The sequence below is a fragment of the Poecilia mexicana genome, unplaced genomic scaffold (assembly GCF_051168715.1).
Source record: "Poecilia mexicana isolate PSO_F unplaced genomic scaffold, ASM5116871v1 scaffold_1, whole genome shotgun sequence".
NCBI lineage: Eukaryota > Metazoa > Chordata > Actinopteri > Cyprinodontiformes > Poeciliidae > Poecilia > Poecilia mexicana.
In genome coordinates, this window is record NW_028263370.1 from 24,380,744 (window position 1) to 24,395,425 (window position 14,682).

The following is a 14,682-nucleotide window of genomic DNA, read 5'->3' on the forward strand; positions in this document are numbered from 1 at the left end:
ACATTTTAAGTTTCTTTTCAACATTCTGAACAAAAACAAAATAAAATTTAGAATCAACATTTAATAAATCATTTCAGCAACAAGGCAGTTCAAAGTGCTTTACGTCATAAAAACACCATAAAATCAACATTAAAAACCAGAAACAAACATGAAATATGCTGATCAATGTTTCATTTATTATGGTTCAAACAAAATAACCATCATAAAGGGTTTTATTTTAAGGAAGTCAGGTTCTGGTCCTGATCCAGACCAGAACCAGAACCAGAAGACCTGAGAGGTCTGGAAGATCAACAACAGCAGAATTTTAATATATTGTGGTTATTTATAAAGTAACTACAGTATTTTAGATCCGTATATTTACTACCGTTTACTGAACATTAGTTTTGTTCTGAGGAATAAAAACCCGACTGCAGGTGGTTCTGCTGCTCCGTTGCTCCTCTTCGATCTGCCGAACTGATCGTCTTCAGGGTTGAGATGTTCTGATAATCAGGATCAATCTGACAGAAATCAATCAGAAATGACTCCATGAACAGGTTCAACCAAATATTGGGGGAATAGAAATGAAAATAGTTTTCAGAAGCTGGTATTTCTGTCATGATGGGGTTTTCCTTCTGTGTAAACGACCAAAGCCATGAAGTAGTTCACTCTATGTGTTATGAATCTACATCATTCAGGAGGCAGTTTTTAATTTTCTGAGCTGTTCTTGTACTTTCTGATCTCCAGCCTTTAGATTTAAAATGTAGTAAATCAGTTCTGGAGCTTTTTTTCCCTCTGGGTCGATGCTTCCCTGATTTTTCCTTCCAAGTTGCTAAATGACTGTTTACCAGGTTCTGGTTCTGCTGGAGGTTTCTTCCTGTTATAAGGCAGTTTTTCTTTCCACTGTCTCCACATGCAAGAACTAATATATAAGAACAAAGCAGAAAACAGATTAAAACCTGGTGACTGGATGCAGTTAACTGGGTTTCCTTCAACTGAACATCACCGGATTGAAGCATAAGATCAGTCAAGGCTGAAATTATTGAACTGAATATGAATCTGTGATCCGATCGATCCGATTGTATGGATTGTGTTTATTTTTGGGAATTGTACCTGACTGTCCTGTAAAGAGACTCATGACGACCTGAACTGAATTTGATCCACTTATGCTGATCTAACCTGACCTGCTGAGCTGATGCTGACCTCAGACACACTCGTCTATATAAACAGGTTGTTCCGGTCGGGCGAAGCGCTTTGGGCCGATGTTTTTACCGTCCAGGTCCAGAACAGTTTTCCTTACCTGCATCATCTCTGCAGCTTCATTTGCTCCAGTTTTCTTCATCCTGAATTCATTTACACAGCAAAGCTAGAATTCAGACTGACTGGAATAAACATGCAGAGTTTTGAGGAAAAGACACAGAAAGTGTTGATTAAACTGGTTGTTACTGGTTCACCTCGTCCACAGACACAAGACCAGCAGAACCACCGGAACCAGAACCACCGGAACCAGCCTCACAGCATCCATCATTTCTACTGATGACAGGAAAGCATCTAAAAGGAAATATTCAATGAAAAACAGAAATCAGATCATAAATATGTCATCTTCATTCTGTCTTCTTGGGCCTCACTACAGTGTTACTGTCTGGATGAGAATAACTGACCTTTGACCTCCAGGTGAACGGTGGAGCTCTGCCTTCCTCTGGTGTTTTCAGCTCTACAGGAATAATTTCCACTGTGTTCAGGTCTGACGTCAGTGATGATGAAGGTCTGCCCTGAAGCTCTTGGAGACTCTTCATCCTCCTTGTACCAGGAGTAGCTAGCTGCTGGGTTAGCATCGCTGCTGCAGGTCAGAGTCACTGAACTTCCCTCCTGGACCTCAGCAGAGGGACTGACTGAGACGGAGGGAGGAAGAGGAGGATCTGCAGGAGGAAGCATGTTTGTTTCTGTGTATGAAGTACAACAACTGGGGATTAAAAAGAACCAACAGGAGCAGAGAGGATTTAAAAAAACAGCTTCAGGCACCAAAAAGACCAGAAGCATCTCTGAAGGTTTCTACCTGTAATAACCCTAAGCTGGGTGCTGACTATAGATCTATGACTCTAGATCTGTGACTCTAGAGCTATAAATGTATAACTCTAAATCTATGACTCCAGATCTGTGACTCTAGATCTATAAATCTATAACTCTAGATCTAAAACTCTATTTCTATAACTCTAGATATATAACTCTAGATCTATAAATGTATGACTATAGATATATAATTCTAGATCTAAAACTTTATTTCTATAACTCTAGACATATAACTCTAGATCTATAACTAGATCTATGACTCTAGATATATAACTCTACATCTATGATTCTAGATCTATGACTCCAGATCTGTAGCTCTAGATCTATAACTCTAGATCACTCCTCTTTAGGTCCAATAATAACTTCAGTTTGTTTCTGTTCAGCTGGAGAAAGTTTTGTCCTCACATTTATCTGTTCTCAGCATCTGTTCAGTGACTGGATGGGGTCAAAGGTCACCTGGTGACATCATAATGTAGAGCTGTGCATCATCATAGTTATGGTAACTGATATTATTTCCTGTTATACCTGAGCCAGTGGAAGCATGTAGATATTGAATAGGAGGTCCTAGGATTGAACCTTGGGTTCCCCACATGTGACCTTTGACCTCTCTGATGAGAAGTTTCCGACTGAAACAAAGAAATCCCTGTTCTTTAGGTAAGATTCAAACCAGTTGAGTTCTGGACCGGAGAGTCCGACCCGACTCTCCAGGCGTTGAATTAAACAGTTTAAACTTTAAATTAAGTTTTTTCAATAATGTTGCTGATAATTCAGAGGTCAGAGGTCAGAGGTCAGCCTGTAATTCTGCAGTAGTGATGTGTCCAGATTATTGTTTTTATCAGTGTTTTATATCTTAATTTATTTATAATTTCTGTAAGTTTCCATGTTTGATTGTTGAAATGTATTTTCTTAAACTGATATCGGATTTGTAGATTAATCCTCTAATTGGTTAATTGGTTGCAGGTGTGTTAGAGTTCAGGTGTTTCCGTCTCAGGAGGGTTTGTGAGCCTGTCAGCTGCTACAAACACATTGTTGATGTTTTGTTCATGATTTCTACAAACAATGTTTCCTTTTCATGTTTGCATTGAGTGATAGTTTATTAGCTTCGAGCTTAAATTGGAGCAACATGAATTTTAGGTTTCACAGTGTTAGGATTTTCTGTGTTATCATTCTTACATTCATTATGACTTTAGATCATTAACCCAACATTATATTGTTATAGATTATTGTGATTCTTATTTAAAGTGCTCTAACTGACCTGCAGGCCCCATCTGCCTGTCCGTCTTCATGTTAACTGTGTTTCCCAGACCTTGAATTAAGTTTCCACTGCTGCCTCTTTATCTACTGGATTACTCCTTACTTGAGAAACTGCCTGTGTGCAGAAGTATTTTGTCTCTCCTGTCTTGCTTACCTGTCCTCCCTCTTTTTGCTTGATAATAAAAGACAAGCCGTAGCCAAAGGTCTTTAAAACGCTCAGCGAACGGCTCGGAGGAGCAGATTGCTGAGTCTTCTCCTTTTGCAAAAGCTTGGTCAGAAAACTGATCTACGCTGTCTGTGGTTTTACGTAGGTTCAACAATACCTGTCACACAGATTAAATTAGCAGCAGATGAACTGCAGGAGAGCCCAGCAAGGATTCATGTGTTCATCCTGGCTCCAGTTTGTGAAACTCTGAGCTGCTTTTCAGGATCACTGATGGTTTGAAACTCCTGACTGTAGATCAGGAATCATCTAAGCTCATCTAGAAGCTGATTAGTGAACAACAGCAGCAGAGGAGAAGGAAACATGATGAGGAATCAGATCAGCTTTACTCACATTTAACATCAATCAGTTTGAATTTAGACCATTTCCAGCCCAGCTGGTTTTCAGCTTTACAGATGAACCTTCCAGAGTCAGAGGACTGGATGGAGCTGAAGACCAGCTGGGAGTCTTTACTGGGAGAATTGGTGATGCTGTCCTTGTACCAGGAGTAGCTAGCTGCTGGGTTAGCATCGCTGCTGCAGGTCAGAGTCACTGAACTTCCCTCCTGGACCTCAGCAGAGGGACTGACTGAGACGGAGGGAGGAAGAGGAGGATCTGCAGGAGGAGACATGGTCAGACTGAATGTGTTGTTGCTAAACAGCAGAGAATCATAAAGAATCACATCAGGAGATCAGCTGATGTGGAGGAGAGACTCACAGACCGATGGAGACGGAAACGCCTGGTTTCCCTTCACAGAGCAGGAATATGAGTCTGCAGGATGAACTGAGACTGAAACAGAAGCAGACGTTTGGTTCAGGATGTCCCGCCTGTTTCTGGTCCAGATGTAGGACTGATGATCCGCCTGGCAGCTGCTGACACATTTCAGATCTGCTCTGGTGAAACTTCCTCTCAGCTCCGACTTCAGAACCTTCACCTGCAGAGCTGAACACAGAAACCATGAAGACACAGAAACGCTCTTACAGACACGAGGCAGTGAAATGTTACCTGTGACATTCAGAGAGACTCCAGGAGAACCACAATCACTCCCATGGTTCGTTCTGAACCAGAACCGGTACCGGCCCGAGTCGCTCTCTCTCAGGTCCGTGAGTCTCAGAGTGCAGGCGGTCGGACCACAGAGAGTCTGAACCCGACCTGCGGAGTCCGGCTCTGACCTCAGACCCACAGGACGGCCGTTAAGGAACCACAGAGTTTCCAGAACCGCATCAGGACCTGACCAGAACCCACCAGGATCTCTGGTTGGAGGAGAGAAGCTGCAGCTGATGGTCACAGCTGATCCTGTTACAGCGCAGATCTGAGTCTGATGGTAGATCACTGGGCAGGATCCCTGGACCGCTGGAACACAGAGGGCCAGAACCCGATCAGGACCCGATCAGAACCCGATCAGGTTCTGATCGGGTCCTGATCAGAACCTGATCAGGACCCGATCAGAACACAGAGAACCAGAACCCATCCGAACCTGATGAGGACCTGATCAGAACCCGATCAGAACCCATCAGAACCTGATCATCAGAACACAGAGGACCAGAACCCGATCAGGACCTGATCAGGACCCGATCAGAACACAGAGGACCAGAACCCGATCAGGACCCGATCAGAACCTGATCAGGACCTGATCAGAACCCATCAGAACTCCATCATCAGAACCAGCTCTCGGTACCAGCTGGTCTCCCTGCAGACAGAATCAGGACATCGTCCCAGTTTCCCAGTTTCCCAGTTTCCCAGTTTCCCAGTTTCCCAGTTTCCCAGTTTCCCAGTTTCCCAGTTTCCCAGTTTCCGCCTCTAATCTCTCTGTGACCCAGTGGAGAATTTTAATAACATGAAAATCGTTCAGTCAAATTTTCTCCAGTCATTTAGAAAAATAGTTTCCACTGGTTGTTTACCTGAAGACCTGCAGCGTGAAATACTGAGTTTCTCCCTCAGCTGAACGATAATGTGTTTGATCAGATGTTTGATCAGATGTTTGATCAGATGTTTGATCACGTGTTTGATCAGATCTTTGATCAGATCTTTGATCAGATCTTTGATCAGATCTTTGATCAGATCTTTGATCAGATCTTTGATCAGATCTTTGATCACATGTTTGATCAGATCTTTGATCAGATCTTTGATCAGATGTTTGATCAGATGTTTGATCAGATCTTTGATCAGATATTTGATCAGATGTTTGATCAGATCTTTGATCAGATCTTTGATCAGATCTTTGATCAGATCTTTGATCAGATCTTTGATCACATGTTTGATCAGATCTTTGATCAGATCTTTGATCAGATCTTTGATCACATGTTTGATCAGATCTTTGATCAGATCTTTGATCAGATATTTGATCAGATGTTTGATCAGATGTTTGATCACATGTTTGATCAGATGTTTGATCAGATCTTTGATCAGATGTTTGATCAGATCTTTGATCAGATCTTTGATCAGATGTTTGATCACATGTTTGATCAGATGTTCGATCAGATGTTTGATCAGATCTTTGATCAGATGTTTGATCACATGTTTGATCAGATCTTTGATCACATGTTTGATCACGTGTTCGATCAGATCTTTGATCAGATGTTTGATCAGATCTTTGATCAGATGTTTGATCAGATGTTTGATCAGATGTTTGATCAGATGTTTGATCAGATGTTTGATCAGATCTTTGATCAGATGTTTGATCAGATGTTTGATCAGATCTTTGATCAGATCTTTGATCAGATGTTTGATCAGATGTTTGATCAGATGTTTGATCAGATGTTTGATCAGATGTTTGATCAGATGTTTGATCAGATCTTTGATCAGATGTTTGATCAGATCTTTGATCAGATCTTTGATCAGATCTTTGATCAGATCTTTGATCACATGTTTGATCAGATCTTTGATCAGATCTTTGATCAGATCTTTGATCAGATGTTTGATCACATGTTTGATCAGATGTTCGATCAGATGTTTGATCAGATCTTTGATCAGATGTTTGATCAGATGTTTGATCAGATGTTTGATCAGATCTTTGATCAGATGTTTGATCAGATGTTTGATCAGATGTTTGATCAGATCTTTGATCAGATGTTTGATCAGATGTTTGATCAGATGTTTGATCAGATCTTTGATCAGATGTTTGATCAGATGTTTGATCAGATCTTTGATCAGATCTTTGATCAGATGTTTGATCAGATGTTTGATCAGATCTTTGATCAGATCTTTGATCAGATCTTTGATCAGATCTTTGATCAGATCTTTGATCAGATGTTTGGTTCTGTGATCTGCTGGATTCATTCTGATGTTTTTGGATCCTGAGGGAAACGGAGCTGAATGAGACAGAGGAGTCCAAACTCTGAGCGCCTCAGATGATCCCTCCAGCTCGTCTCCGGTATCGGCTCAGAGCGAAGAGCATCAGCAGACATGATGAAGAGCTGGCAGAGACGGTTCTGACCCGGTTTCCTGCCTCTTCAGCCTGCGGTCGAGTGGCTGCAGAGAGAAACGTCAGACAGCAAACCCTGATGTGTGGGAGGCTGCTGATGTCTGCGACAGATAAGACTTAGCTCACTGCTAACAGGAAGTCTCATGGTCACCTCAAGCACAAACTGAAATAATTCATCAACACCACAAGAAACGAGGCGACGCTTGCACTGCAAAAACTCACCAAGTTTACAAATATAACTTAAAGTAACTTCTCAGCAATGGAGGCTTGTTTTAAGCTGATAACTCCTCAGTATTGATGAAGAAGTTCTGGTTCCACTGGCAGATTATTTAATCTGCAACATGGAAAAATCTGCAATTCTTTAAATGAGTATTAAGAAATTATTTCAGATGTTTGCTCAACAAACTAAAGAAAAATTACTTGGTAAGATTTTGTGGTTTTCCAGTGTAGTTCTGTCTGTGTTTCTGGATTTAAGTAAAGTCTGATTTTAAAGTGGTTTGGATGGATGGATGGATGGATGGATGGATGGATGGATGGATGGATGGATGGATGGATGGATGGATGGATGGATGGATGGATGGATGGATGGATGGATGGATGGATGGATGGATGGATGGATGGATGGATGGATGGATGGATGGATGGATGGATGGATGGATGGATGGATGGATGGATGGATGGACGGATGGATGGACGGACGGACGGATTTTTGTTAATAATAAAGTTTGTTCTTTCTATTATCTGCTCAGAAACCTGATATTCAGTTTTTCTGTTTTCCTCAGATTTTGCTCAGATGAATCAGAGCCAACATTTACAGTCTGAGTTTCTAGTACGTGTCTCTCTGTGTGATTTTGGTAAAATGTGGCCTACCTGACCCGGAGAGGAGCAGCAGGAGTCCACTGAGAGCGCTGGAGAAACTCATGGCTCCTTCCAGCTCAGCTGAACGTCTGCAGGTCGCCTCATTTCAGCTCTGAAGGACTCTGGCTGTAGAGCATTTCTCTGGTTTGTGGTTTGAGACGGAAATGATTCTGTGAAATCTCTGTGATCTTTGTCCAGAGATGATGTGATGAGAAACCATCCAGCAGTCTGACTGACTTCTCAGGAAAATCTGAGCAGACTTGTTGTTTCCTGCCAGCAGAGGAAACTTTGAGGCCCAGTTTACAGCGACCCGGTCTAATCGGCGAAGAACTCTGTGGTTCTGGTTCTGCTGCGGTCTGCATGGAGGTGTGTGCATCACAAGGACTCGCTGTGGAGAGCGCCATGAAACCACAAGCGGAACATTTTTACTTTAGACTTGTTGGATTTGACCTGCAGTCGTGGCTAAATGTGTTTGATGGATCAACATTTTAGATTTTATTTGTTTCTACAGTAAAATAAAAAGCTTAGATCCAAATATTTAAGTCAAAAGGTTTTACTAAAATAAAACCTGCAGAGTGGACATTTCCTCCTGTCTCTATCAGCCTGTGGTTCTCTGGACTTTGTTCTGACCCGTTCCCTCCTATCGGCGCTGATCCGTTTATCAGATCTGATCTGAGGCGATCGGCATTTTAATGCTCTGACCTTCATTCAGGAAAAACTCTGAGCTGCTCCTGAACTGTCGGAAGAGATTCACTCAGGACGTTCTGGTCTGTCTGGCAGTTCTCTGAGCTGAAGCTGAAGGTCCAAACGGGCTGGATCAGGATTCCCTCATCCTGAGGATTCATCAGAGAAAACAGCTTTGCTCCAGTCCTCTGCTGGTCATTCTTCCTGCAGAATTTCACTCTGCCTTTAATGGGGTTTTTTGAGATGTCTACATAATTTTTCTGAGCAAGCTCTGCACTGGTGGCATCGTGATTCTGCTGCACTCTCCTCATGATGGTGCTGGAACCGGCTGGATGAAGTAAAGCTGCAACTCATCGAATCCTTCCAGAGACAGGAATATGTGTCTCCAGAGTAAACTGGGACTGAAACGGTTTGATTTCCATTCTGGGTTTTCTCTCCATTCCTGATCCAGAAGAAGGAATGATGACCAGCAGAACAGCTGCTGCCACAGTTCAGCTCCTCTGACACCACATATCTTTATTCTCTGATTTTATCACCTGGACTCGAAGAGCTGGAGAAGAAGATAAGTCATAATTTAACGCCTGAGATCATGTGTGTAAAATAATGAAACACATTAGAGGGTAAATAATTCATCCTAACTGTGCCATTAATTTCTGCTCAGTTTAAACAGGAAAATAATCCAAACTATTGTTAAATCCTGTGATAGGTACTTTTCTCGAACCTACATAAAAAGACCACAGACAACGTATATGAATTTTATAGACAAAGCTTTTGCAAAAGGAGAACTTTCCATCAACAACTTCATCAGCCGTTCACAGAAAGTTCTGATCTCCTTCCACGTGAGCCCCTGTTTTATTGTCCAGCAGAACAACCAAAAGGGGCAGTCAGGAAGAACAACAAAGGTCGTAAAACTTCTAACCTAAACAAACCAGCCAGGTGTGATATCTGATCTACGGTCTGAGCTCAGTTCAAATCTCGGTCAAACTGTCAACAAAGAGGGAGGATAAACAAGAGACAAAATACGACTGCTCACAGGCAGTTAGGAGGTATTCTGGTTGATAAGAATTAAGGTCTGGGAAACACAGGGTTAACTGTCTCACATGAAGATGAAACAGTCAGTCGTAACCTCCAGGTCAGTTTATACACACATAAGGAAGAGAACACTTTAAACTAAAAATCACAATAATACTGATGAACATTAGACTGAATATGTACTAAAGTAATAACAAAATGATAATACCAAAAAATATCTATCATCCTGACTTTTGTTGTTTTATTTCTGGTTTCAATGTTATTTTTGTCTCCTTTTGTTTCTTTCTTTGATTAGACCAGCCGTGTTTGTGTTCAGTTCTTGTTAGTGATTTTAGTTTATTACGGTATGTTTATTCTTTCCTTGTGTCTAGATATTTACTCGTAGATCCATTTTCAATAGTCTCCCTCTGTGCCATTTACTGTCTCCTCACACCTGTAACCCTCACCAGCCCAGATCTGCTGATTCAGTATTTAAACACTAAATGGTTCTGCTGACTTGATGATCTTCAGAGACGAAGCAGCTGCAGTTCATGGAGTTACTGCTGTGAAACTAAACTAAACTAAACTTAACTTAACTTAACTTAACTTAACTTAACTTAACTTAACTTAACTTAACTTAACTAAACTTAACTTAACTTAACTTAACTTAACTTAACTTAACTAAATGTTGAAACGGAGCAGAACTGCAGTCTGTGACTTGCAGTGAAAACAGAAACTCTGACCTGATCTGCTGAGTTTAGCAGCAGATTGTCATCTTTCTACATATTTTCACAATTTTCACAAAATCACATTTATGATGTTCATTGGAATTAGAATGATGTTTATCGTGAATTTAACATTTCTAATTGATCATTTCAGTCTAAACAGGAAATTGTTCAGATAGAAATAATAACATTTTAAGCCCTTAACAGTCGCCATCAGAACACTGACATGTTAGTTAACGGGTTCATGAAGGATCAGTGTCATCCTGACAGTTAAAGGGTTTTAAAATAAAACCAAATTAACCGTCTTCCTAAAAATCCACAAACTCAGAATCTCAACAACATCAGAAGAATAAAGAACACAGATATTATCCAAATGTTTGTTTTTCTGATGAATTCAACATATTTAATTTACAATTTTATGAGGTAGTGAAACAGAGCTACAGTCTGAACTCTGAGGATATTAGCGCCACCTACTGGTTGATCTGAAAACTGTCCCTTTCAGTTTCAGAGTTTGATGCTTTGATGACCTCAGCAGGTCCAGAAAGTGGAGCTTCATGAACCGACTGGTTGCTCTGCGACTTTTCAGGAATAGATTTCAGGCTATGAAGCAAATTAAACTGTTTAAAAGAAGAAAAAGAGATTTATTATAAATCATCCAACATAATTCAGCCCAAAGCTCATCAGGTCCTCCGTCTGTTTCTCTGATCCAGCTCGTTAGTGAAACCGGGTCAAACCAAGCCCGGTTCTGGAGGCGGACCTCAGGTAGGTCAGTGTTCATGTTTTCACCTCATCAGGACCAGAAATGTGATTTAAAATGAGATGTAACACCTCATATCAGCCAGAAGAGGGCGCCAACAGTCCAGCTGATCCATATCAGTAATCTTATACCATAGATGCATAAATATTTAATCTGATTGATAAACTAAAATCAATCTGACCAGAAAAGTCACTTTTCTTTATTGGGAAAAAAAGTATTTTAAGAGAAAGTCTGACTTCAAAGTAACAAAGATAATAAAAAATACAGATAATATGCATCTAGTTTAAGAAAAATAATCAACACATCACATCTTGAGATTTTAGCACTTTTCATATTTCATTTGTGTTCTAACGCTATGAATTATTTCCTCTAAACTTTGTTGCTGTTAAGCATCAGACAATCAGAGTCAGCTTAGACTGGTGCAAAGCCAGTTCAGTCAGAAATACATGATATGAGTCTCTTTGCTCCATGTTTCTAATAAGGTTTAAAGTTTTCTACTGCAGACGTCCAGAAGTGGACGCCTTCTTCTCACAGACCCACTGCAGCAGCTGAGAGCACCACTCTTCGCTCCACGACCGGCCGCCTCTGTTAAAAGCTGCACAGCTCTGGGTTCTGCTGGTCCAAGATGTCTGCCGCGTCCAGAACCTGCAGAGGAAACCGGGGTCACTCAGGTCAGCGCAGAGGAAACCAGGTGGATTTAGCTGGTTCTGCTCCTACGTGACTCCTGGAGAACTTCCATCGGTCCACTTCCATCCAGAACCTCGGCTGGCTTCCTTCAGCCCGATCCAAAACTTCAGCTGGGCTCCGAGCTGATCCAGGAACTCCTGAGGACGTCAGACGTCTCGTTACTCCGCATTCAGAGCCGAGGAGGGAAAGAAGCCGCTCACCATTTCCTCCTGGCTGCTGATGGTCACCAGATCGGATCCGGTCCGTAAACACTGAGCTCTGCTGCCTTCCCAGCTGTTCATCGACGAAGACAGAAGGTAACAACTGCAGCCGAACCGCCTCCATCCTGCAGGGCAAAACACTGGCAGAGCCCAGGCAGAAACAGGAAAAACCCATTTTAAACTCATTGAAGATTATTCTGACACCCCAAAATAAAAACTTTAGTTTCCAGAAATGCATTTTAACCATGTTAGTTAGTTACTCTAAAACAATCCATAAAATCCTTCATGTTGTTTTAAATGCTGCGGTTCTGAACAGAACCCTCACCAGAACCGCTCCTCATCCGGTCCAGATCAAGTTCTGCCGCCTTCAGACGGGCGTCCAGCCGGTCCCTCTGATTGGTCAGATTCTGCTGCCTCAGCAGCAGCTGGCCTCTCTCTGCCGTCTGATTGGCCAGCTGTCTGCTCAGCTGTCTGCTCAGCTGGCTGAAATCTCTCTGGTCTGAGAATAAAAACAGGAAGTGTTACCTCAGCTCTTCATCATCATCATCATCATCCTCACCTCAGGTGGAGACTCACACAGGAACCCGACCGCCACCACCGACGTCAGCAGGAGGAAACTCAGCAGTCCCAGAAAAACTTTCAAACACGAACCGGTTCTGGTTCTGGTTCTGGTTCTGGTTCCCCTTTCAGAGGAGGTTCCCTCTGGTTCACCTCCTGCAGGAGCATCAGATTAATCGATTCGTTAGTCGGCTGTAATGAGGCCGAAACTTTACAAAACTATAAACATTTAACGTAATAAAATCTTTATCTGTAAATCTGCCACCCGGAACCCGTCCAGAACCTGGACCAGGTTTTATCTTCACCTGGTTCAGGTTCTGTAAAGAAAAATCCCAAATTAATCATCAATCAATAGCGAGTTTTCACATGTTGATGTTAGAAGTGATCAAACATTCACTAAATACTTTTATTGACTTTTAACAACTAAAGGAGTAAAATTATTTGTTTTTTATGTTTAGTTAATATTGTTTAAAATTGGTTTATGTGGTTAAATGAAAACTCTGCAGAATGTGACAAACCTTTAATCTGATTAAATAATTAGAACAAATGATCAGTAATATAATGGTTGGCTGTATGTAAATATATGAGCCTTTGTGGATCAGAGGAGCTGACTGACATTTAAAATCTGCATCGTTTTAATAAACAGATTTTCAGACTTTTCTCTCTGAAACGAAGCAGCAGAATGAAACCGTCTGCTCTCAGTTCCTCATCCTGTCGTTCTCAGAGAAAAGATTCACTTCAACTGTTTATCCATCATTTATGACGCAATATTATAAAGACAAACATTAAAATAAATCATAAAATGTGCAGCTACTGCTCAGAAAATTCAAAAATAATGAACATTTCAATCTCCAATAATCAATAATCCAATTGATAATTAACATTTGATAGAGACCACAAGACTGATTATCCAAGCAAGTTCATAGAAAGTTGAGTGGAAGGACAAAATGTACCACCACTCTGTCAGGCTAAGTCTGTTCCAGAATGTGGAGTAGTTTCATCAGGACCTCCAGACTGTCACTCTATGTGTTATAGATCTATGTATCAGATGAGCTTCACTTCCTAACAGGAGGAACAAAAAGATTTTTCCGTTTCACAATATTCTAATTACTGTAATTATTTCAGATGCATCTATTTTCTAATTGTCATCAGTTAAAATTAAAAACCCTGATTTTTCTTAAATAAATTAGCATTCATGAAACCCATCAGTTTGCTGCTGGACGTGACGTACCGGCGCGTTCGGGTCGCTGCTGTTTGGATCCGTCCAGATCCTCCAGGTTGACGTAAATGTTTTCTTCTTCTGGCTCCATCAGCGCCGCTCCGTCCTTCAGACCGACCCGCTGGCCCGTTTCAAACATCTGATCGCTCGTCAGCTGACCCACCAGGTTTCTGTTCCTTTAACTCTGGAACCACAAGCTTCAAATTCTGACATTTACACTAAATTTATCATCATTTTGGTTCAGAGCAGATTCCAGGTTCAAGTTTGACCATATTTTATTTCTTTATTTAACAAAACCTGTTCTACAGTCCGCTGGTGACAAAATTATTCATTTAAGTTGGCTGTGTGATTTCTGCTAGGATGCCTCATCAATTTCATGTAATTATTATTATTATTAATTATAAAAATACATAAATAAGCAGAGTTAGCTATAAGCACTTTGACAATAAAGTTCACAGAAGATATTTTCTCTTTTATAAATCAGACGCTGTCGACCAATGTTCACCACATCCGTGATTCTAACTCCTGACTCTCCACCAGGGGGCGTGACTGAGTGACGGGCATCGTTGGAAACAATTCAACTGCAGTACCACCGCTCATCCCAAAGAGGGCAGCACCGAGACGGCTTTAGGCCAAATTTTGTAGAATTAAACTAATTTATACAAAAATGTCAGAATACACGCAGAAACATAAAAATAAATCAATTTAAACATTTTATCTAAAAAAAAATTGGCTTGGGGTTTAGGAGACCAAACCTGAATTACCAAGGTTCACCTGTCCAGGGTGAACCCGCCTCTCGCCCAAAACGTTCGCTGGAGATCGGCACCAGCACCCTGCTGACCCCAGTAGGGATAAGGGTGTTAGAAAATGAATGAATGAATGAAAGGATGGACGGATGGATGGACCAAGGAGACATTTTCTCCTTTGAGATAAAACCTGACAACAAGAACTACAAGAAGGCAGTTTGCATCTGTTTCTAAATTCACTTCTGGGATAGAAACTGAGCTTTCCAAACCGTCCAGGATTGTAAACAGATTTTAACTTGATTTTCCTTCGT

The 14,682-nt window shown here is 41.2% G+C and overlaps 2 protein-coding genes across 2 annotated transcripts; both read right to left on the minus strand.

Moving 5' to 3' along the window:
* Window positions 1-156: 156 nt before the first annotated feature.
* Window positions 157-7,848, minus strand: LOC148161235 (Schwann cell myelin protein-like). Its single transcript, XM_088007711.1, has 9 exons — window positions 7,797-7,848; window positions 5,404-5,625; window positions 4,508-4,855; window positions 4,220-4,444; window positions 3,857-4,117; window positions 1,638-1,988; window positions 1,431-1,527; window positions 1,277-1,319; window positions 157-497 (listed from the first exon to the last, which is right to left on the minus strand). The coding sequence occupies exons 1-9, from the start codon at window positions 7,846-7,848 to the stop codon at window positions 378-380; spliced, it is 1,719 nt and encodes a 572-aa protein (XP_087863837.1). The 3' UTR covers window positions 157-377.
* A 3,274-nt stretch (window positions 7,849-11,122) lies between these two features.
* Window positions 11,123-14,457, minus strand: LOC106910533 (C-type lectin domain family 9 member A-like). Its single transcript, XM_014977193.2, has 6 exons — window positions 13,638-14,457; window positions 12,425-12,562; window positions 12,174-12,347; window positions 11,849-11,988; window positions 11,679-11,785; window positions 11,123-11,606 (listed from the first exon to the last, which is right to left on the minus strand). Exons 1-6 carry the CDS (start codon window positions 13,762-13,764, stop codon window positions 11,456-11,458), a joined length of 837 nt encoding a protein of 278 aa, XP_014832679.2. The 5' UTR covers window positions 13,765-14,457; the 3' UTR covers window positions 11,123-11,455.
* Between the last annotated feature and the right edge of the window lie 225 nt (window positions 14,458-14,682).

Coding starts and splice junctions, on each gene's coding strand:
- LOC148161235 (XM_088007711.1), bottom strand. CDS start 7,848: ATGAGTTTCTCCAGCGCTCTCAGTGGACTCCTGCTGCTCCTCTCCGGG. Junction 4,856..5,403: donor TTCACGCTGCAGGTCTTCAG/GTAAACAACCAG, acceptor TCTGTGTTCCAG/CGGTCCAGGGATCCTGCCCA. Junction 1,989..3,856: donor CAAACTGATTGATGTTAAAT/GTGAGTAAAGCT, acceptor TGGTGCCTGAAG/CTGTTTTTTTAAATCCTCTC.
- LOC106910533 (XM_014977193.2), bottom strand. CDS start 13,764: ATGTTTGAAACGGGCCAGCGGGTCGGTCTGAAGGACGGAGCGGCGCTG. Junction 12,563..13,637: donor GCAGCGACCCGAACGCGCCG/GTACGTCACGTC, acceptor ATGCTCCTGCAG/GAGGTGAACCAGAGGGAACC. Junction 12,348..12,424: donor GGTGGCGGTCGGGTTCCTGT/GTGAGTCTCCAC, acceptor TTTTATTCTCAG/ACCAGAGAGATTTCAGCCAG.